At 40.0% G+C, this 24,426-nt stretch overlaps 1 protein-coding gene across 1 annotated transcript in view; it reads right to left on the bottom strand.

The window, feature by feature from the left end:
- ncor1 (nuclear receptor corepressor 1) overlaps positions 1-24,426 on the bottom strand; it is a 375,214-nt gene that overhangs the window by 276,271 nt on the left and 74,517 nt on the right. The window contains exons 4-7 of the mRNA XM_048612313.1: positions 23,733-23,845; positions 18,411-18,600; positions 6,873-7,052; positions 3,979-4,092 (exon numbers count right to left, since the gene is read on the bottom strand). Of these exons, the coding sequence (XP_048468270.1) occupies positions 3,979-4,092; positions 6,873-7,052; positions 18,411-18,600; positions 23,733-23,845 (597 nt within the window). The remainder of the gene's footprint in view (positions 1-3,978; positions 4,093-6,872; positions 7,053-18,410; positions 18,601-23,732; positions 23,846-24,426) is intronic.

Here is a 24,426-nt window from a genome sequence, read left to right as displayed (position 1 = left end):
GGAGGAAGCGTTGAGTGTCTTGAAGCACATTAAGGCGGACAAATCCCATGACAAGATGGGATCTATCCTAGGATACTGTGGGAGGCAAGGGAGGAAATAGCTGGGGCCTTAACAGATATCCCTGCATCCTCTTAGGCCTCAGACAAAGTTCTAGAGGACTGGAGAATGGCCCACGTTGTTCCTTTGTTTAAGAAGGGAAACAGAGATAATGCAGGTTATTGTAGGCTGGTGAGCCTGATGTTAGCGGTGGGGAGGCTGTTGGAGAAGGTACTGAGACTCTGATACTCCTACAACCACTTCCGTCAGGCAGAAGATACACAAGCTTGAACACACGCACCAAAAGGTTCAGAAACAGCTTCTTCCTGGTCATGATTATACTGATGAATGGACTCTCGAACTTCAAATAACATTGATCTTGCTAATGTTTATCTTGCCTATTGTGCAATGTAACCTGTATGCCTCTAAGATTCCTCCTCACCCTATGATCTGCAAGTCCTTGCTTACTATAATCTGCTTGTACTGCTCGTTAACAAAGCTTTTCACTGTACTTAGGTATACATGACAATAAATAAATAAATCAAATCAAATCAAATGCGAAGGGACCTAGGTGTACAGATCCAGAAATCCCTGAAAATGGCAACACAGGTGGATAAGGTAGTCGAGAAGGCATATCTTCATTGGATGGGGAGAAGTTAAGTTATGCCACGGTTGTACAAAACTTTAGTTAGGCCACATTTCGTGGTTGGTTGGCTCGCTTGCCGAGTGGTTCGTTGTTTCGCGGACATTTCATTACCCTGCTGGATAATATCATCAGTGCAGCCTCTGATGAAGCGCTGTTGGATTTTCCCTCCTGTTATTTGAACTCTGGTGTCCGTTGAGCTGGATTACCTCACTTCTGGTTTTTCTTCGCAATGGAGTGTATATGGGGTCTAGTTCTATGTTTTTATTGATAATGTATTTATTTATTCATTTCTCCCTCATTTCCATTGAGAGGTGGAGTTGATACCACAGCTGTAGTCTACTGAGTAGTGAAGCAGGTTCAAAAGGCCAAATGGCCTACTTGTAGTCCTATCTTCCTATGGGCCACTGCCCTTATCAATATGCCAGTAAAAACTGGGAACCTGAACTACTAAAATATCAACTAGGATATAAACAGTATGAAAGGCACAGAGGGCACAAAATTCTACATGTGCATTCAAAAGCACTACTTTTTAAGCTACCATGTAACAACCTCAATGACACAGACTGCGATTCTAGATTTAGGTCTTAGGAAATGAAGCTGGTCAGGTGAATTGTTTGAGAGATAGTGGTCAAAAGGGGGAGGCAATGGCCTAGCGGTATTAATCGCTGGACTGTTAATCCAGAGACCCAGATAATGTCCTGGGGACCTGGGTTTGAATCCTGCCATGGCAGATGGTGGAATTTGAATTCAATAAATATCTGGAATTAAGAATCTAATGATGACCATGAATCCATTGTTGATTGTCAGAAAAACCCATCTGGTTCACTAATGTCCTTCAGGGAAGGAAACTGCCATTCTTAACTGACCCGGCCTATATGTGACTCCAGACACACAGCAATGTGGTTGACTCTTAACTGCCCTCTAGGCAATTAGGGGTGGGCAATAAATGCTGTCTAGCCAGAGATGCCCTCAGCCCATGAATGAATAAAAAAAATTCAGTTAGATTTAGCAAATGGGTTAAGTGAATTGGCTGTGCTAAATTGCTCCATAGTGTGCCCAGTGATGTGCAGGCTAGGTGGAATGCCATGTGAAATGCCATGTGAAATGCAGGTTATAGGGTAAGGGGTGGGCTTGGGTGGGATGCTCTCCGGAGGGTCAGTGTGGACTTGATGGGCTGAACGGCTTGTTTCCACACTGTAGGGATTCTACGATTCTATGAATGAAAGGGGATAACAGAATAGAAGTACAAGCTCTAAATTGGGGAAATGCAAATTTTACAATGTGGAGAGATGATAAGGCAGAAGTGAGCTGGGGTGACTTAATTAAGGTGTACAAATTAATAAGGGACTTCGACAGAGTTGACCCTGTTTACCCCAGCAGAGAAGTTGGTTACCAGGGTCACAGAGTTAATGTGACCAGAAGGAGGATTAGAGGAAACAAGGGGAGAAACCTGTGCATGCAGTGTGGGGAGTGTCTGAAATTTGGGTGGGTAGTTTTTCAGACATGGGCTGAATGGTCATTTTATGCCCTGTAACTTCTACAACTGGAAGCTATACAGGAAATTACATTGCAATCAGATAACAAACAATGCACAGAGACACATCAGTGATTGTCATGCTACTAAGGTGACAAATCAAGATACATTTAGAATTGTACACAATGATTCAACTGTTCCCAGGTCAAATTCAACACAAGGTTAAGTCCAGCTCAGATTCCATGTGCCCAACCTTGGCTATGAAACCATCCAATTCTGCGGCTTTCTTGGGCACGGCTATTGTTAATTCATAGAATCACAGAATCTCTACAGCAAGGAAGCAGGCCATTCAACCCTCAAGTTGACACTGACCCTCTGAAGAGCATCTGCTCAGACCCACACCCCTCCCCTATTCCTGTAACCCGATTGCCCATGATTAATGCACCTGGCCTGCACATCCCTGGACACTATGGGGCAGTTTAGCATGCCAATCCACCTAACCTGTACATCTTCGGAGTGTGGCCGCAAACCGGAGCACCCGGAGGAAACCCATGCAGACACAAAGAGAATATGCAAACGTAGACAGTTGCCCAAGGCTGGAATTGGGTCCCTGGTGCTGTGAGGCAGCAGTCCTAACCACTGAGCCACCATTACTCCTATAAATCAATTGTTCTTTCATCAACTACTACTTATGAGGAGCATAAACAGGGTGGATAGGCCATAGTTGAAAGGCAATAACAAATGGTCATAATTCAAGGTAAAGGACAGGAGGTTTAAGAGGCGAGTTGAGGAAATTTTTTTTTCATCCAGAGGGTGGTGGGAATCTAGACTGCACTGCCTGGGAGATTAGTAGAGAAGGAAACCTCAACCTTTAAAAAGTACATGGATGAGCATTTGAACATGCAAGGCTAATGGTTAAGTGCTTGAAAGGAGGATTAATCTAGATAGGTCAGTGCAGACCTGACGGCCAAAGGCCTCTTCTGTGCTATATGACTCTACGCTGCTGTTTGTGAAGCTAACAGGGAGAACCACCATTGCCTTCACAAATTTTGCACTCACACTGGATGTGGATTTGGGGACCCTCTAGTTTTGTAGCTATAAATGTATCACAGAAAATTTGATAAACAGGGATACCTGTAAGAAATTCCTGGATAATTACAGGTCTCTATGTACCCAGATGCTGCTTAGACTAGAACAGAATTCACTGTTGGCTTGCCGAGTTCATAGAGTTTGCTCATGTTAGAGATGGAGACAAAAACAGATAAATGAATATAACCACACATAAAGCTATTAAGTATTACTAACACTTCACAGCAGTGAAGTTTGCCTGGTTTCACTGGCACACTCTTTTATTCTTCCTGCCAATTGAATTTGGATGTCTCAAATATACTGTGTACTCTACTGTTTCTATGTTACTTAAGTAGTGTGGCTTTAAGCCCATATGCATTTTTAAAAGTGCTAGAACAAGGGCGCTCTTACTGCCTTATTTAGCAGACTGAATTCAAAAATCTCCATGAGAAAACCAACTGAGGAGGACAGGGCGTGTCAAATTAAAGGCTGCTTATCTTAGTAGACATTAGAAACAACATGCTGACATGTTTTATTCATGGTTATATCATCTCAGTAACTGACAACACTGGCCTATTATTATCATGCATATCCATCTGCAGCCTATAGTAAGGAACCTGACATTTTCCACCAAATCTCCCCAGATTCTATGTGGGATATAGCCTGCGTAAACAACACCAGATAAATCACTTAGAAAGCCCTCAACTTCTTTAGAAGAGAAATAATGAAAACTCCCTGAAGTTTTAGTCCTTACCCTGTTTTCATCATAGATAATCTGGACGATACTGCGATGTTTTGGTTCCACTGGAGGAGGGGAGACTGGTTTCTCAGGCTCTGGAGGTTTGGCAGCTTCCTCTTCAAGCTGTTGCTATGAAGCAACACAAAGACAGAGTCAATTTTCTTGCCAACATACACAACCTAATCCAACTTTACTTGCCACTGGTCAGCACTGGAGCACTCACAAGCTCAAATGCCCTATCAAATCACAACATTGTGATTACTCTCAAATGGGGAAAGTGCTTTATGCATCAAGCAAAATAAAAGACTGATCACCTCCACAATGGATTATTCCAATGCATCACTTCCTCCACCTTTCAAACCTTGAGCTCAAACAAAACTTACTATTCTTGCTGATTTACACTGGCCCCCAGTATACACACCTTTGTATTTACATTTTCATGGCTGCATCCCTCCCTGTTACTGTTAGCTGCTCCAACTGCAGTTTCTGTTTCTGATCACTATCCACTGGCCCTTGGTGGAATTGCCATTCTGGATGTCAGGTGAGAGGGGTTCAAATTCAGCAATACAGGACCCAATATTAATTTCTTACAAGACGTGGAAAACTGGACCCACGTTGAGAAATAACACAAAATAAATTAAACAAAGTACTGGGAGGTAGTTGATACCTGGAGAACAGTAACACAGAAACAGGACTACAGCAGACAGAAATGTGAAGATCTAACATCAAGGAAACTTGACAAGACTTCGACAATGTATGACAATATGAAACCTGCTCCATCATGTTGGTGTCCAAGTTAAAATGCAGCAGGCAAGATCTTTCAGATTAGAAAAGCTGACTAGGGTAAGTGCATGCAAGAATAAAAGGCTAAAAAAACCACTTAATATTCCATTTTTACTCTATTTTTAAGTTATAACCATCAACTAAGCTAATTTGCATTCCTTGACCAAACAACCATTTGGCCATCTTAAATCTCATCACAAACTGTCATCAGATCACTTTGGTACCTCTGCTGAATGCAAACGAGATCACATTCTCCTTCATCAGGAGGGAATGAAATAAATCCAACATTTCTACAGGTAGAGATCAAAGGTCAGTGGTCAGGAAGGAACTGAGATGAGACAAATTTCAGAATCTATCTTTAATCATCCAGAATCATTAATCCGATCAACAAAATGACAGCAATGTCAACTCCAGGTTATTATTGTTCCTTAACTCAAGATTTCCACTTTCAGAGTGCAGGGTTCTCAGTGCTTACAGTTTTGAACCTTAGGACTAAAATACTGTTATTAATCCCAGTGTAGTTTCAAGGACAGTTCACAAATGTCTTCAGCGTTCATGCAGAAAATGGTACTTTACCTTTTGGAACGTAGGAAGCGAGTCAGCTCTTCTAAATCAATTACAGAAATCACTAATTTATAAATGACCAATGGTACATTGCTGCAATTAGAAAGTGTACAAATTACAGTAGTAATGTTATTGCAAGTGTATGTTAACAAATTATAAAAGATCTACAGATGATGCAATGATGACCACTTGTTGCAGTTGTCCTCTACACCCATCCACATCATTACATCTTGGCTAATAGAATCTGCACTGAGTGAATGATGTAAAAATTCCAAAGAACAGCATCCCAATGCCACTGCAAAACCTCCAGGTGATGTCCTGAAATAAAAAAACAAAATCCAGGAATAAACTCAGCATATTATGCAGCATCTGTGTGGAGAGAGAAATAAAGTTCTGATGAAAGGTCACAGACCTGGAACATTAACTCCATTTCTCTCACGTCACAGGTGATGCCTTGCCTGCTGAACTTTTTCCAGCATTTCCGACTTTTATCTCAAATGTCTAGCATCTGCATTATTCTGTTTTGCATTTCAGTTATTAAGGAATGAAAAGACACCTAGTTACTGAAGTTTTAAACATTACAAAACATGAAACAGTGCATTGCTTTTGCTGAGGAGCCAGGTAAGAGACAAATCCAGAATACATCAAATCATTAACCCTGACAAGACGACAATATTTATGACAACTAGCAATTGTTTCATTTAATAGCATTGCTGAATCAGTCTATGTAATACCAGACAATGTGTTGCTGTATTTTATGAACAGATTAATAATTTTAATCAAAGAAGTTTATCCCTAATCCTGAATCAACAACAAACAAATTAATGGGAATTTGAAGCAGTGACTCCAAAAGTAAAATAAAGTGATACTTTAGTAGATTTGTCAACTATCCATCTTTTAAACATTTGTAAATTAGTGTGCACCTTTAATATCCTTTCCCTTCCATCATTAATCTCTTCCGTAATGGTACCAGAGCATAGGAATTTCTTCAAAGGACAATACAACCTAAGTAAGGAGGAAAAAAGGCCAGAAACCAGTTTCAAGTGTCAACCCTGATTCAAATGATAATTTGTCTCCAAGTCAGAAAGTGGTCAGTTCAGGACTAGAGCGTGAAAAATGATGGTTAAAACTCCTATGTGGCACCGAAGGTGTGCAGAACAGTCAGAGCTACTGGTTTTTGGAGGAGTCATTCAGCCTTTTGAATGGAAATAAAAAACAAGTCATATATCGTAGATTAGCTGGGGCATGTGTCCTTGTGTCATGGCCATTAGTTACTTGTCAATTAATATGACGAAAACAAGCAATCTGATATTACTGTAATACTGAAAATGAGTAAATTAGCTACTACGATTCCAAAATTAAAATAGTGACTACCTCTTCAAAACTTACTTCACTGGTTCCAAGTGCTTTGAAATATCCTGGTTAGGAAATGTGCTACATAAATGCAAGTTTTTTTGGTTTTATGTTCCTAACCAATGTTGAAGTCAACAGAGCTGGAAGTAGCTCCACACTTACACATGTGAAAAACTAGTGTCTTACCCCTTGCAGTAATTTTTCAGTACCTGTTTTTTCTTCAGTTTGAGGATTTGCTGTTCCACTTTGGCTATTTCTCGGTCTACACGGTCCATACTCTGGATGAGTTCCTCTTTGGATAGTTTGGAAGGAGATGAATCTTGTTCATCTCCAACCTGCTGATTGGTCGTTGGTGATGATGGAACATCAGCCTTCATTGAAAAAGACTCCTTGAAAATAAAAATGAGAGGGGGAAGAGAGAAGGTGAGCAGATTACATACAAACATTTTGTAAAAACCAAGTCTGTAGAATCATAGAGCACAAAAAAAGGCCCTTCAGTCCTTTGAGTCTGCACCAAAAATAACTACCACTAAAGTCACTCTAATCCCAATTTCCTGCACTTGTCCCACATCGTTGAATGTTATGATATTTCAACAGGCCATCCAAAATATTTTTTAAAAGATTGCAATGTTTCTAGCCTCCATTACCTTCCCAGGCAGTGCATTCCAGACTCGCACCACCCTCCGAGTGAAAATGTTTATTCACCAAAAGGTCCAATCAAGATTAAACAGTACAAAGCTTAAGGGAAAAAAAATTAAGAGGAGAAGAACAAGTCACAGCCACTAATCTCCAGCTCTAAGAGCAACCAGAACCTTTGCTATCCTCACTTTATAAAAATATTACTAGTCATGCACTGGAATATGTTAAACACAGAATATTAAGGCAAATAATACGCAACTATTCCCAGGAAGTGAAATCAAAATAGACCAGGATCCAAACCACTCAGTTAATATTTATAGATGAAAAAGCAGATTTCCCCTCAGTACACAGGAATTAGGAAGAGAAATTAAGATCTGATGGAATTCCAAAATATTTCCAAATTAGGATTTGTTAATTATAGAACTGCAATCAATCACATTACCTCCATTCTCAAAAGGATTCGAGAGTCAGAGGTATATTTTACCCAGTTTCTTTCAGAAGCAAATCAAAGCTATTGAGCTTGCAAGCTGCTGTTTAGTCAAACATCAAACTGCCTGGTGATTCTTCCAATAAATAAACCTAAAGTGGATGCAATGATAACTCAGTTAAACAATTTTCCTGTGAACTTTCATGGGCAAAGAACTGAAAATGTTGAAGAATGCTGCTCTGATGAGTGCAAATTTGCTGGGCATATTTTAAGGTGGTGTATTCATTAAAATACTCAAATGGTTCAACACTTGAGACAGTTATGACTGTACATTCATCAATTTCTTATTAAATATACAGAAATATGTTCCAAAAGGTTAACTGATCATTAGCAATACTAAAGTAGATGCCTCCACACATATAGATGAAATGTTCTCACCCTTCCTTTTATTCTCTCTGCTGTCCTTTATCCAGAGAGTGGGTTGTTGTGGCGAATAGTTTAGATGCATTTAAAAGGGAAGCTAGATAAACACACAGGAAAAAAAATAGAAGTATATGTTGACAGGGTGAGACGTAGGATGATGGCAGGAGCCTGACATGGATCATCATCAACGTGGACCTTGAATCAAATGGTCTGTTAGTGCTGTACATTCCATGTAATTCTGTGCAAAAGAAATTTTCCCTACTCTCCACCCTAAAACAATGACATATATCACCTTGCTCTATAGCCTCAAACAAGAAAAAAATTGTTTCAATAAACACCCTGACCAAATTCATTATAATTTTAAACATTTCTCTCATATTGCCTCAATCCTGTCTGTTCTGTTGTGTTCTTGAAAGCTCTATCTCCTAGTCTATCAATATTCTTCACACATTCAGCAAATTAATGCTATATCCTCTGTAGTAACATAACTTTGTTCCAACAGAGTGCAGCCTAAACTGACAGAGTCTTCAACTGTTACCTTACTAATTTGTATGCACCATTACATGTCAGCTTTCATATTCTATACCTTTAGCCAAAAACATCCCAGCATAAGAACATATAAATGGGAGGAGAGTAGGCCATTCATCCCTGTAAGCCTTTAGGTTCAGTACAATCAGAGCTGATCTCTGGACTTTAATTATACCTTCCTGCACAATCCCCATATCCCTTGTTTCCTGTAGCATCCAAAAATCTGTTGACTGCCGACAAGATTCAAGAGTAAGCAACTACAGTAATGGTTCCCACATTGTGATCCTATTTTGAGGCCTGAAAAGTGACATGGCCCTTCAGTAAGAAATCAGAGAGCAGGGGCCTGTTAGAGTAGAAGAACAGCCGTTATACCTTAGTCAGAATTGTACGGTTGTCATTGCTTCCTCAGAGCTCCGCATCCCCACCTGGGCCTAGATAACCATTTTGGGAAGTTCTGATCCACAGTTCCCTCAGGTATAGAGTCCAAAGAATCTAAATGAAGACAGCTTTCAACTCAGCCCAAAATGGTTAATCCTTTATTCTGAGACTGTAACCTCAGTTCAAAACTCCCGAACCAGGAGAAAGACATTTTTAAGCTCCTAATGTGTTAGCGCTTTTTTTAGAATGGTCTTGCCCACTGGGACAGCTGTTCATACTGTCAGGGAATACAAAACCCATATCTGTCTGCACTCCTACACCACCTAAAAAAATTAAGGATCAGAGAAACTGTTAACAATCGTGTGATCGGAATTAAAATTATAATTAAGAGGTTGTATTTACAATTGTTATTATGCCTTATGCAGATAATTACATTGCAGCAGATTACATAATGGATGTTTTCAACATTTGTCATAGATCTCTATTGGAAACTATGGGAAAAACTTCTGAAGAAGAAAATTAATCTGTTTAGATAGACAAGGTTTCATTGGAGTAGTCAGCATGGTTTTGTCAGAGGGAGGTCGTGCCTAATAGATCTGGTTGAATTTTGTACATGACCAATTGTGTAGATGAGGGTAAGTGCTGTTAATGTAATTAATATGGATTTCAGGAAGGCCTCTAAGAAGGTCCTATGAAGACTGCTAAATTAAGCACTGTAGTACTGTGTGCAGTTCTGATCACAGTACGATAGGAAGAATGTGACTGCAATGGAGTGGATGCAGAGCACATTCACCAGGATGCTGCCAGGAAAGGAGCACTTTAGCTATGAAGAAACGTTGGATGAACATAGGTTGTTTTCTTTGGAACTGGGAAGGTTGGGGGGAGAGGGGGGACCTGATACGTGTTTATTTTATGAGGACCATGAACAGGGTGGATAGAAAGCAGCTGATCCCCTTAGTTGAAGTGTCAGCAACAAGTGAGCACACATTTAAGGTGGAAGGCTAGAGAGAGGATGAGAGTAAATTTCTTAACACGTATAGGGTGGTGTGGGTCTGAAATGCATTGCCTGGGAGGATTAAATGAAGTGGGTAACCTCACAACCTTTAAAACAGTACTATGAGGAGCACTTAAAATGACATACCATTCAAGGCTATGGGGCAAGTGCTGGAAAGTGGAACTAGTGTATATTTAGAGTAGCTTTGGTGGTACAGACTCAATGAGCCAAAGAACCGATCACTGCATGATTCTATGACCTCAATCACCTGCCATCTTTTACACAACATCAGAACAAATGATACTTAAACTAAAATATTACTTGTGAATAAACTGATTGTATGAATGAATTATCAAAACATTTTAGACTATTTAATTTTTCAAATTATTTCCAAAACGTACCAGTACCAAATTCTTCCACTAGAGGTCTTGAAGCAGAGTCATGTCACTAATAAATCCATATAACAGTCAGCCATTCTCCCAAACACATCCAGTCCCCCACAACCCCCCCAACAAATGTCCACACATGCCTAATTTAACCAGCTCTTGGTATTGTAAAGAGAGTGACCGTCATAGGCAAAAAATGATAAATAATTACTTCACAGAAATACTGAGTATACATTTCCACCAGTAGCCACACTGCCCATAAACTGTACAAAGCCAACATAAAAATACACATTGCACTATAATTACTCTGCTTACCTCTCTCTACTGCAACAATATCCAAAACAGAGTACAGTCTTTTTTTTTCCTAAAACAGCGTTATACTTGTACTGATAATTGTAAAGCTATGCTAGGTTTCATGTTCAGGCAATTAAACATGTTCAAAGGCTGCTGTTGTGCAATACGGTTACGAAATTGGAATCAGTTACGAAAGATTTAAATTTCAAAAGGGCAGAGACACCGCTTTGGAAATTAACAGCCTGACACGGTAATGGGATATTAAGGTAGTTGAAAGTGTTTGGAGTCTGGTGGCAGCTTTTTGACTCATCTGATGTGCTGCAGTGGACTTTGTTGAATTTGACTGGAGTCATGAGCAGTTAATTTAGACGCTTTGTATAGACTGACTCAGTAACACTGTCATAATTATGCCTAATAAGAAAACTATCAAATTAAAACACAACTGAGATTTTCAAGCACATTGGAGTTACTTAGCTTGCTGCTAGTTAAAATCCTTCCATAATAAAATGCACATGATACCATAATACTGCTATTGATGTAAGGACAGCCCAAAGGCTTAACTTACAAGAGACACAACAATATAGGTAACAAGAACTGCCGATGCTGGAGTCAGAGATAACACAGTGTGGAGCTGAAGGAACACAGCAGGCCAGGCAGCATCAGAGGAGTAGGAAAATTGACATTTCGGGTTGGGATTCTTCTGAAGAAGGGTCCTGACCTGAAACTTCAGCTTTCCTGCTCCTCTGATGCTACCTGGCCTGCTGTGTTCCTCCAGCTCCACAGTGTTACAACAATATAGGTTATCATTTTATACAGGTTCCAGCTTCTAAAACTCAGAACTACAACTAGGATTTCTGTCAACACTTTCAGCTTACTTCGTAATAGTGTTGTAATTTTGTCCAGTACAACGATTAAAGTGAAATTAAACAGGTAAAAACAATTTATAATACAAATTCTTAGATTTGAAATGCTGATACCTTATTCCTGAAACTCTCCTGCACCTGAATTTCATTGAACACAGGTTCAAATCCTCTGCAGGGTTTTATCCTAATAATCCTGGCTCTGGTACTATCACTAACTGTATTCTTAGGTAATCTAGTTTACTACATACTCCCCTTCTCAAGCACTGCTCTATATATCCATCTTCATGTAAGGACTTCACAGAATTGCCAGAAACAGAGTAAACGTAGCACAAAAATCTCTGCAGAGATAGTAGGAACTGCTGATGCTGGAGAATCTGAGATAACAAGGTGTAGAGCTGGATGAACACAGGCCAAGCAGCATCAGAGGAGCAGGAATTCTGACGTTTCAGGTCTGAACCCTTCTTCAGAAAATCTCTATGGGTGTTTCCCTTAAGTTTATTAGAAAGCCCCAGTCCAGAAATTTCTACCAGAAACCTCGAGATACAACCGTCTACCTTGCTAGGTTGTGAAATCTTTAAGTGAGCAAAAGAAACCATAGGAACCAAAGTAGCCCTCACAATTTGAATTAAAAGATACTGTGGCTACAGAAATGTCACAAAAAAACCATGCTACTCATTCAATATTAAAAGCGCAAACTTACAATAAATGATATATACACAGTTCATATCACACCTTCTCCCAAAGAATAAAAATGTATCTTAAAGAGGCTTTTTCATTTTTTAAAAAAAGTCATTTTACGACAAATTCTATGTTACCCTAATTGAACTACAAGCTATCAAATATAGTGAGTTACTTGAGCAATCATTTTTACATCAAGTTCATCTGCATCCCATCTCATGAATGCACTCTTGATAAAGCATCCACTACGACATTTTCATTTCACATGAACGATTTTCAAATTATATTTGAAAATATAATTGGAGAAATAAGCCCCATCAAAATAACTAAGTTCTTATCTCAAAAATTTTTGAACAAAATTGAAGGATTGTTGCCTGTATAAATAACAATTTCTCTCATGTAGATACTAATATACATTTCAAAATGATATATCGATTGATTGATTTATTGTCACATGTACCGAAATACAGTGAAAAGCTTTGTTTACAAGCGGTATGGGCAGATCATAGCCAGCAAAGGATGTAGAGATCAAAAAAGACTTAGACAGAGGCATACATATGGAGCCAGACGAAGTCTCAATGTCTCTTTTTGAACAATTGAATATTTTTGTTGACATGCAGTCAGTGCCTTCAAATGAATAAGCATCTGTTCTTTAGTGTTAAAATTGCCCCCACACTGACATTGCTGGCAAGAACAGCCAATAGAATGGCTTTGCATAATTTGACATGGCTAAACTTGACAAAATTGTCAGCACTGCTTTTAAACATTCCAAGGCACTTTGACACACTTACATCCATTCAAGGGGTTTTCCCCTTTTCAACAAGTTTATTAAGGGTGCAACGATAGCGCAACAAGTTTGGAACAAAGATACATTCAGATTAACATAACGTACAATTTCATGTTTCATCTTAGGCACAGGAAAGTGCAAAATGGCTTTGTTCCACCATACGGCCCAAATAAGTCACCTATACCTTGGTAAATTCACTCTTACCTAAATTTACAAATTGGTTTTTTGTAGATGATCAAGTAATTCATTAAAATGGCGTAAATGTTCTTCCCAGATTTGGAAAAAACCAACTCTTTAACATAAGCAGTACAATTATCAAGTCCTTTGACTAACTTATTGACTAATCATTGAAACTTTGCTGGAGCATTTTCCTTCCCAATGGCATAACTTTGTACTGAAAAAGTCCATCTGAAGTTACAAAAGCCGATATTTCTTTTGTGCTTGGAATTAAAGGAGCTTGCCAAAACCTTCTTAGCAAGTCAAATTTTATGCCAAACCAGCAAGTTCAATTTGTTCAATACAATACTCCAGGCTTGTGTAGGGTATGAGTCGGCTTTTGTTACTAAGTTCACTTGATGATAATCAGTACAGGATCTTTGTGAACTACCTGGTTTTGGCAACGTCAGCGAGTACCTGTTACTTTGACTCCATCGAATAAAGTAATTGTCCATTATGAACTTGATCCCATTTCTTACCCAAGCTTTGCAACGGGCATTGCTTTATAACTAATACATCCCTCACATTAACGTCATAAACAGCCAAAAGAGTTTTAGTGTGCTGTAGTTGTTTCTGGCCAACTCATACGAATTAGTTTCTCTCAGAAATTCAAGGCACAGATTGGAAATGTTGATTCTGAACTTTGAGTTACTGACTTTTCTTTAATCACTTAGAGTGGTACTCTCATCTCATGGCCATATAATAGTTCAAAAGAACTGACTAGTTTTTGTTGGTGAAAATGCAATGGGTCAAAGGGCCTTTTATGTACTGTAAGATTCTATGATTCTATAAATCCTGGGAGCTCTTGTAGAAGATATCTATTGGCAAATGGTAGCAAAGGAATTCTCTTGTCCCAATCATTCGGACATTCTTGGCAATAAATCTTCAGTAAATCTTATAGAAATATCTATAATTTATTAGTAAATTTTGGTTCCAACTCCTGATTTATAGAGGTCCAATACAACCTTTTTAAAGATCTGGCTAAATGGTTCTTCAAAACTTATTGGTATTATACTTAAAGATGCAGACTAATTAAAAGTTGGGGTTTCCTCATTGCCTGACACGTATAGCATGTCTGGCAAAGCATGATTCCATTTTTATGTGGTTGTGAGAAATAAAATGTTCCAATATTTTAGCTTGTGTTTTCCTAATACCTAAATGACCTCACATTGGAATTTTGTGAGCCATTTGTAAAGTTTCATTACCATACTCAGGAAGAACAATTACCCACTGCCGATTCCTCAAATGCAGTTATTTGAGGTGGCCTCCATTTCCTCATTAGTACTTTTGTCTACCAATTAATAACACTAAGGTATTGTTTCTGATCCAATGCCCGAGTAGGTATGTACAACTCTTTCAACTCAATTTTTTTATATATATCTTCATTCATGGGACATGGGCATTACAGAGCAGGCCAGCATTTATTGCCCATGCCTAATTGAGAGTTAACTACATTGCTATGGGTCTGGAGTTATATCTAAGCCAGAACAGCTAAGAATGGCAGAGTTCCTCCCCTAACGTAGACTGGTGAACCAGATGGGTTTTTCCAACATACAGCAACGGTTTCTATGATCGGGTCTCTGGATTAATGGTCTAATACCACTAGGCCATCACTTCTTCTTGCTGCATTTTTATTAAAGAAGATGGACTAAACATATTAGCATCGTTCTCTTTACCTTTAGCCTTTTTAGCTAAATTTTCAAAAAATGCCCTGATAGACAAAACATTTCCCCTTGTTGGAAATCTAGAATCAAGGCTCAAGTTAAAAATAAAGAGGTTGACGTTTAAGACGAAGATGATGGACAATTTTTTTTTTAATTCAGAGGGTTGTGGAAGCTCAATCTTTCAGTTTAAGGTGGAGGTTGAAAAAAAGTTAGATTATCAATGGAGTAAAGGGTTATGAGGATATTGTGAGTAAAAGGTGTCTGACTGTTCAAATCAGCCATGACCGTATTGAATAAAAACCAAAGACCTATGGATGCTACAAATCAAAAAGAAAAATTGCTGGAAAATCTCAGCAGGTCTGACAGCATCTGTGAAGAGAAATCAGAGTTAATATTTGGGTCCAGTGATCCTTCTTCAGAACCCATTTCTTTCTGCATTATTTCCTGCCTGCCAACCAGTTCTCTATCCACATCAGTGCAATACCTCACTCTCCATGCGCTTTAATTTTACAATCAAATCTCTTTTGTGGGACCTTATCAAAAGCCTTTAGAAATTCCAGGTAAACCACATCCACTAGCTCCCCTCATCAACTCTACCAGTTATATCCCCGAAAAATTCCACTAGATTCGTCAAGCATGATTTCCCTTTTATAAATCCATGCTGATTCTGTCTGATCTTGTCACGTATTCCAACTGATCTGCTATTAAATCTTTTATAAGGCACTCTAGCATCTTCTTCCCTCCTGCTGTCAGGTAACTAGTCTATAATTCTCTGTTTCTCTCTACCTTCTTTTTTATATATTTGGATTACATTAGCTACTCTCCAATCCATAGGAACTGCTCAAAAATCTATAGATTCATGAAAGATGACCACCAATGCATCCATTATTCCTAGGACCATTTCCTAAGTCTCTAGGATGAAGATTATTGGGCCCTGGGGATTTATCAGCCCCTAAATCCCATCTTTCTCCCCACTAATACTGATTTTGTTCCTTCTCACTAGAACCTGTGTTCCCTAACATTTTTGGGATGTTATGAACCCTAGAGCCCCTACAATGTGGAAACAGGCCATTTGGTCCAACAAGTCCACACCGCCCCTCTGAAGAGCATCCCACCCAGACCGTTCCCCTATCCCTACATTGCCCATGTCTAACCCACCTAACCTAAACATCCCTCGGCACTGTGGGCAAGTTAGCATAGCCAATCCACCTACCCAGCACATATTTGGACTGTGGGAGGAAACCAGAGCACCCGGAGGAAACCCACGCAGACACGGGGAAAATGTGCAAACTCCACACAGACAGTTGCCCGAGGGGGGAAGCAAACCCGGGTTGCTGGTGCTGTGAGGCAGCAGTGCTAACCACTGAGCCACCGTGCCATGTTATGTGTGCCCTCCTCTGTAAAGACAGAACCAAACATGTACGTAATTGGTCTGCCGCATCTTTGCTCCCCATTGTAACCTCGTCTGTTTCTGACTGTAAGGGACCTACATTTGTGTTCACTAATCTTCTCTTCACATCTCTAGAAAAGCTTTTACAATCAGTTTGTATGTTCCCGGAAAGTTTACTCTCATACTCTTATTTTCCCCATCTTAATCAACTCCTTTGCCCTCCTTTGTTGAAATCTAAACTGCTCCAAATCCTCAGGTCTGCTGCTTTCTTTGGCCAACATGTTTGCACCCTCTTGGATCTAATCCTATCCCTAAGTTCCCTTGTTAGCAATAGTTGGGTCACCTTTCCAGTTCTAATTTTGTACCACACAGGAATGAAGAATTGTTGCAATTCCTCCATGTGCTCTTTAAGTGTTTGCACTTTCAATTTAGCTTTAGTCAATGACCTTAAATAATCCACTGTTACATCTTCCACTTCTCAAATGAGAACACTCAAAAGGCATCTTCAAATTCCGTACAGTAAACCTTTCCACAAAACAGCTGATATTTGCCCAGAAGTACATTTAGTCATTACTTTAATAAGAAGGACACTAAGCTCTCCTATTTCAATCATCCTGCCAAGAGCCCCAAATGTTATGACCAAATGGATTTCAGTTTGGTGATTGTGAGATCCACGACATTACGACTGAAACAGATAGATCAGGATACTCACTAAATGGTACAAAGCCAGGAACAGTGCAGACTGGGTACATATTATTAAGATCTCACAAGCAGATACAGAAAGTCTAATGAAATGCTGGCCTCAGTTTCTGAAATGCTTAAATACAAGGGACAGAAGTCATGCTTCAAGTATACAAAACCACGGTTACATCATACCTGTGGGAGTAGCAAGAGCAATTCTGCACAGAACACCTTTGAAAAGATAGACTAGCTTTGAAAGAAGTGCTTCATAAGTTGCTTTTACTTACTCCTTCCTGGAACATGGGCATTTACAACTCTCGTTACCTTTTGCCTGACAAAAGTCTAGAAGTCCGAGTTCTGATACTTTCAACGACCAACCCCCAACCCTCAGGAAGAGTGGTCCAGAGATCCATGACCATTTGTGTAAAGAAGTATTTCCTAAGATTGCCCCCTAAACATCCCTGTCCTAATGTTAAGGCTATGCTCCCTAATTCTGAATTCCACCCAAAGAAGAAACAGTTTGTCTCTACCCTGTCAAATTTTTTAGTCATCTTAATCACCTGAATTACACTACATAATTCAATGACAAGCTCTTTAAATGAATTGTTGATTTTAAGATTTAATATCTTGGCACCAAACGTTATGTTTTATTAAGTTAGGTCACTTGTACGTGAAAGGCATAGATCGAGTGGATAGACAGGAAGCTAGGTCTTTTTTTTATTGGAGTGAAGAAGGATGAGAGGTGACTAGATAGAGGTTTACAAGATGATGAGAGGCATAGATAGTGTGGATAGCCAGAGACTTTTTCCCAGGGCACAAATGACTATTATGAGGGGGCATAATTTTAAGGTGATTGGAAGAAGGTATTGGGGAGATGTCAGAGGTAGGTTCTTTACACAGAGTGGTGGGTGCATGGAATACGCTGCCAGCAGTGGCAGTGGAGACAGATACATTACGGACATTTAAGTGACTCTTGGATAGGCACTTGGATGATAGTAGAATGTAGGGTATGCAGGGTAGCTTGATCCTAGAGGAGGATAATAGGATAATAGGTCGGCATAATATCGTGGGATGAAGGGCCTGTACTGTGCTGTACTGTACTGTTCTATGTAACCACTCAAAACGAAAGGTGCAATCTCTCAGTTGTTTTCAGTAAAATTTTCAAATAATAAATGATTAAGATATAAACTGCAAACGTTAACAGTAATCAATAGGTCAACAAAAAGTGGGTTTAAAGATTTGAGCAGAACTCAGTTCTTCTAATTTCTCCTAGTCAGAGCTGCTTAGGTATCAGAAATAAGCTGGAAAAGTTTAGTTTGTTAAATATAATGTTCTGATTGTTGGTTTTTGAATGAATACACCATCTAAAGTGCTGCCTACTCTAACAACCAACACTTACCTTTTTCACCTCTGTGGGTGCTCGAAGCCCCTCTGGTACTGGGTGAGCTAAGGGCAGTACTGTAGCACGCTGAAAGTGGGGATCAGGTACCTGTTCAAGCCGTGGGCGTTTGGATTCCAATGATTCGTGATCAGGCTGTCCAGCCACGCTATGGTACGACTGCTCATAGCCACTCCTCCTTTCTTGAGGCCTGAAAAACAATTTGTTTTCCCAATTAAGTTGTCTTTTCCATCTCTAAGTAACTGAAATCCTTCCACTCTGCATCCAGTCTGATAACTCCTCTGCAGCCTCTTTAGGATTTTCACATCTTTCCTAGAGTGCGATGACCAGAATTGGGAACAACAGTCTCGTTGGAATCTAACTAGAGCTTTACAAAGATTCAGCATACCTTCCATCTCAATGCCTCTATTTATGAAACCTAAGATCCTATATGCTTTACTAACCACTCTCCCAGTACATCTCACCACCTTCAAAGGTTATTGTACACACATTTCCGGTCTCTCTGTTCCTGTACACTCTTTGAAACTGCTATTAAGTCTATACTGCCTCTCCCTGCCCCTGCTACCAAAATCCATTGTATCGTTCTTCTCTACATTAAAGCCCATCCGCCACTTGTGTACTCTGCTAGTCAATGACATTTAGCAATCTGTTTGTACATCCTCACCGTTTGCCACTTTGGAGTAATCAGCAAATTTTGAAACTTTATTCCGTATTGCAAGGTCTAAATAATTTAGATACAGGATAAAGTCTTACCATTGATTCACGGGGATCACCACTGCCAATCACTCACCAGTTTAATAAACTACTATCTACATAACCTACTGGTTTCCATCCATAGATATAACTTTGGAAAAAATCAAGGAAGAGGTGCAAATGTGCTTCTCAACCTAAACAACCTCAAATAAAAATAAAATACATCAGACGCTGGAAATCTGAAATAAACACAGACAATGTTGGAGAAACTCAGCAGGTCTGGCAGCACCTCAGCAGAAAGAAAGAGAAACAACACAAGTCCAAAATGACTCTGCTGACTGTTTCTCTGTCCACAGACAACATTAGGCCCACTAAGTTTCTCCAGTATTTTCTGTGTATGCTGAAGAAATTCAACGAATGGAAATTCAAAAATTATGGTAACAAGCAAGGTAGATAAAAAGAAGTCAACAGACACAAGATGCTTGGATTTTCAAACGGCATTTTGATAAAGTACAGCACATAGGCTCCTTATGAACCCATGGCAATTGGAGTTATAAATGACCATGGATAGAGGATTGGCTAGCTAATAGATGAGAAAGAGTTGGGATAAAGCGGGGTATTTTCAGGGCAGCAACCTGTAACTAGTGGAATGGTACAGGGATCAGTGCTAAGGACACAATTATTTACAATATATGTTAATGGCTTGGATGACAGATTCTTGATCAGTTTGGAAAATCAACAGTTACTAGGAAAGTGGGCACGAGGAATGTCAGAGAGTGGCAGATCAGCCATGATCCTATTGAATGAAGAAGTAGGCTCTGGGGGCCAAACGGCCCCTATTTCTAATGGTCTTAAGTGGTGAGGATGATGCAGGAGCCTACAGAGGACTACAGATATGTTAAACAAGTGGTGAAAACTTGGCTGATGGAATGTAATGTGGGAAAATCTGACGTTATGCACTTTGGCAGGAAGTATACAAGAACTAAATATTATTTAAATGGGGAAAGACTGCAGAAAGCTGCAGCACAGAGAGTTTTAGAGTTCTAGTGTATGAATCACAAGAAAGCTAGCAATCAAGTTTCATAAGGTAATAGGGAATGCAAATGGAAGGCTAGCCTTTATTTCAAAAGGAATACAGTATAAAAATAGAAAGGTCTTCCTAAAACTATACAAGGCACTAGTCAGACCACAATGGAATACGGTGAACAATTCTGAGCCTATCATCTAAGATTATCTGGAAGCAGTCCAGAGAAGGTTCACAAGGGTGTTCCCAGGTAGGGAGAGATTGAGTAGGTGGGCTTGAACCCTTTGGAGTTCAGGGAATGACAGGAGACCTTATTGAGAAACAAATTTTTTAGGAAGCTTTACAGAGTAGATAATGAGATACTGCTTCCACTTGTGAGTATGTCTATGATTAGACAGCATAATTTCAGAGTAAGGGCTCACCTATTTAGGACAGAAGTGAAAACGATTCTTTTTCTGAGGATGGTAAATTTGTGGTGTTCTTTATCACAGAAGGCAGTCAAGGCTGGAACATTAGGTATATTCAAGGCTGAGATAGATATGTTTTTAATCATCAAGGGAATCAAGGCTTAAAGGAATCTGACAGGAAAATGGAGTGAAGATTATCAGGCCAAGCAGCATCATAAGAGCAGGCTGCTTGGCCTGCTGCGTTCATCCAGCTCTGCACCTTGTTGTCTCGGATTCTCCAGCATCTGCAGTTCCTACTATCTCTGAAGATTATCAGATCAGCTCGGATTTCATTGAATGGTGGTGTCGACTCTGGGTTGAATCGTCTACTTCAACTCCTAACTATTATGGCCTTATTTACTTTGGAGCAAAGGTGGAGGTCCAGACAAAAACTTTTTAGTGAACACAAATTCTGGAAGCCAAACAAATACCTTATTTGCTAAGTTAAGTGATTAGTCCACCACAGTCTGTTGAGATGGATACATCTTGATAAGTGACAATACTGTTAAATGTCCCACTGCAGGAACACAAGGGGTTTTCACCGATTTCAAACAATGCAGGTTTGTCGCACAGGGACTCTAGCTCATCTTGAATCTGTTCATCAAGAACCATTCTCAAAACAGCAGCTCAAAGTCTGCCATTCGACAGATCAGATAGGACGCAATGGAAGAAACACACTGGAGATTTCCCTTATTTCCATTTTCTTGATTAAAAGATTGTTTACAGGTAGATCTTGCTCAGCGGGTGCCAAAACAGTAGGAGAAAAAAAAATAAAATTCCTAGATTCCACGTGCCCAACCTTGACTATGAAACCATCCAGTTCTGTGGCTTTCTTGGGCATAGCTATTGTTAACTCATAGAATCACAGAACCTATACAGCGTGGAAGCAGGCCATTCAACCCATCGCGTCCACACTGACCCTCTGAAGAGCATCTGCTCAGACCCACACCCCTCCCCTACTCCTGTAACCTGATTGCCCATAACCTCCCTATTTCATGTTATTTCATTTTAATACACTGTGAATGCTGCGGTCCAAGGTCTAAACAACTTAGATCATAGAATCCCCACAGTGTGGCAACAGGCTGCTCGGCCTAACAAGTCCACACCGTCCCTTTGAGCATCCCACCCAGACCCATTCCCCCGCTAATCTACATATCCCTGAACACTACAGGCAATTTAGCACGGCCAATCCACCCGGCCTGCGCATCTTTGGACTGTGAGAGGAAACTGGAGCACCCAGAGGAAACCCACGCAGACATGGCAGAATGTGCAAACTCCACACAGACAGTCGCCCGAGAGTGGAATCGAACCTGGCACTGTGAGGCAGCAGTGCTAACCACTGAGTCACCGTGCTGCCCCGTGTGGGAGTAAACTGGTTGTACGATTGAGATCTTCTGGAATGTGCTGCAAACTGATGTTGGAATTGCTAACTGGAGCAGAATTGGTTTGTCTCAGGGCAGAGATGGTATTTCATAGAAGCAAAGTATCTTTACCAAGTAAGATTTAATCCAGGTTATATCCGGGTTGGTTTCAATCAAAAGTAAACTAGAAAGGGGTTTTATAAATTTTCTTCTTCTCTCAGGAGATTGTATGAGTGCAAGGTATTGGGCTGGACTGAGGGACAGAAGCAGAGTTTATCCATAATGGACCAACCATCTCAGTGTGGGGAAGGTGTGGTGATCAGTTGATCTTTTCTTGTCTGTTATTTTGTACATTGGTACGTTATAGGAAAATAGAATTTGTAACAATCAGGTTACTGTCGAAGACAGTAGTACGAGTCTTTAAAATTTTGCAGTGATATGTCAACATACATGCATCAGTGTAGTTAGCCAGGTTAGAAACATGCAAGTACAGTGCACAAAAGCAGACAACAATGGGCATGTATTATTTCTGGAACATAATCTTTGGGTTCTTTTATCAGTCACACTTGAGATAATTATAGAACAAGGAACAATACGGCACAGGAACAGGCCTTTCGGCCCTCCAAGCCTGTGCTGACACATGTTGCCCTTTCATACTAAAACGGTCTTCACTTACAGGATCTGTATCCCTCTATTCCCTTCCTGTTCATGTATTCGTTCAGGTCCTTCTTGAATGCTGCTATTTTGTTTGCTTCCACCAACTCCCCTGGCAGCTCGTTTCAGGCACTCACCAACCTTGGAGTGAAAAACTCTCCTTGTTCACTTTTTTTAAACTCCGCACCTCCACCTTGTTTACCCTAGGAATTGACCCCTCCAGCCTGGGGAAAAAGCCTCATACTTTCCACTCTATCCATGCCATTCATAATCTTAACTTCTTTCATGTCACCCCTCAAATGTCCTGCGTTCCAATGAAAACAAACCCATCCTATCCAATCTTTCTTCATAGCTAAAATCCCTCATACCAGGCAACATTCTGGTAAACCTTTCCTGTACCGTCTCCCAAGCATCCACACCCTTCTGGCAGTGTGGTGACTAACAGTGAAGGAATATCCCAAGTGTGGCCTAACGAAAATTCTATAAATCTGCAGCATAACCTGCCTATCCTTATACTCAATGCCCTTTCCAAAGGCAGCGAGCATGCCATTGGCCTTTTTTCATTACCTTATCTACCTGCAGTGTCACCTTCAGTGATCTGTGCACCTGCACACCCAGATCCTTCTGCATATCAATACTCCTGAGGATTCTGCCATTTACTGTATAATTTCCACCTGTACTTTACCTTCCAAAATGCACCAACTCACGTGTCCAGATTAAACTCCATCTGTTATTTTTCTGCCCATTCCTCCAACTGATCTGTACCCTGCTGTATCCTCTGACAATCCTCCTCATTATCTACAATTCCAATCTTTGTATTGTCTGCAAACTTACTAATTAGACTAATTAGCCACATTTTCCTCCAAATTATACTAAAATTTAGTCAGAGTCACTATTAACTTTAATCCCTGGAAAAACTGCCAAAATAAACTTTTCAGGGATTTTCTCACTCTCCTCTGCCTCATGGTTACATGTAGTCTTTCTCCATCTGTAAACTGCTTTGAGTTGTCAGAGCAAATCAAAATCTTCAAGTGAGTCCTCAGCACAGAAACAGAGTAAAACAAGTCTTCTCCCTCACTCTCCTGATCAATCGCTGTGAACAGACAGGACGCTAGCCTGGCAATAGACACTCGCTATCACTCACCTGTCAGAGGCTGGATGGAACTCCGAAAGCAGCGACGGGCGTCTACGCAGCTGCTGATGCTGCTGCTGTAAGAGCTGTGAATCCTGAAGGCGATAATCTGGAACTGCAAATTCCTGCAAAACAAAAGACTTTCTGACAACAAAATCTTTGTTTTATGTGACTACAACAGCAGGTTAAAGACTAGGAATTCTGAAACATGCAATTCACTTCTCAAAGACTGTCCACCATCTACAAGTCACAAATCAGGAGTGTGAAGGAATATTCTCCTCTTTCTTATATTAATGCAGCTCCAATAACACTCAAGGAACATGAAATCATCAGGGAGTAACTTATTTAACTGGCACCCCAACTAACATCTTCGACATTGACCACAGATGCAAAATGGTAGCATTGTGTACTATCTACCAGATGTATTGCAGCAACCCATCAAGATCCTTAGACTACACCTACCAAATCTACAACCTCTGCAACCTAGAAGGACAAGGGCAGCAGACACATGGAGACAGATATATTTACTTCTAACCACTCAACCTATTTCGCTATTCCTTCAACATCACTGGGTCAGCATCAAGGAGCTTCCTTCCTAACATCCCTGGATATATACAATCATGCAGAAACCCTTTGCGCTAGAGAATTCCAATTTTTTGAGGAAAGAAATCACTCACTTCAATTCAAAAGATTCAACCACCTATCC

The sequence above is a fragment of the Rhincodon typus genome, chromosome 26 (assembly GCF_021869965.1).
Source record: "Rhincodon typus isolate 14 chromosome 26, sRhiTyp1.1, whole genome shotgun sequence".
NCBI lineage: Eukaryota > Metazoa > Chordata > Chondrichthyes > Orectolobiformes > Rhincodontidae > Rhincodon > Rhincodon typus.
Note: the sequence above shows the minus strand (reverse complement) of the source record. Positions and strands in the feature narration are given on the sequence as shown.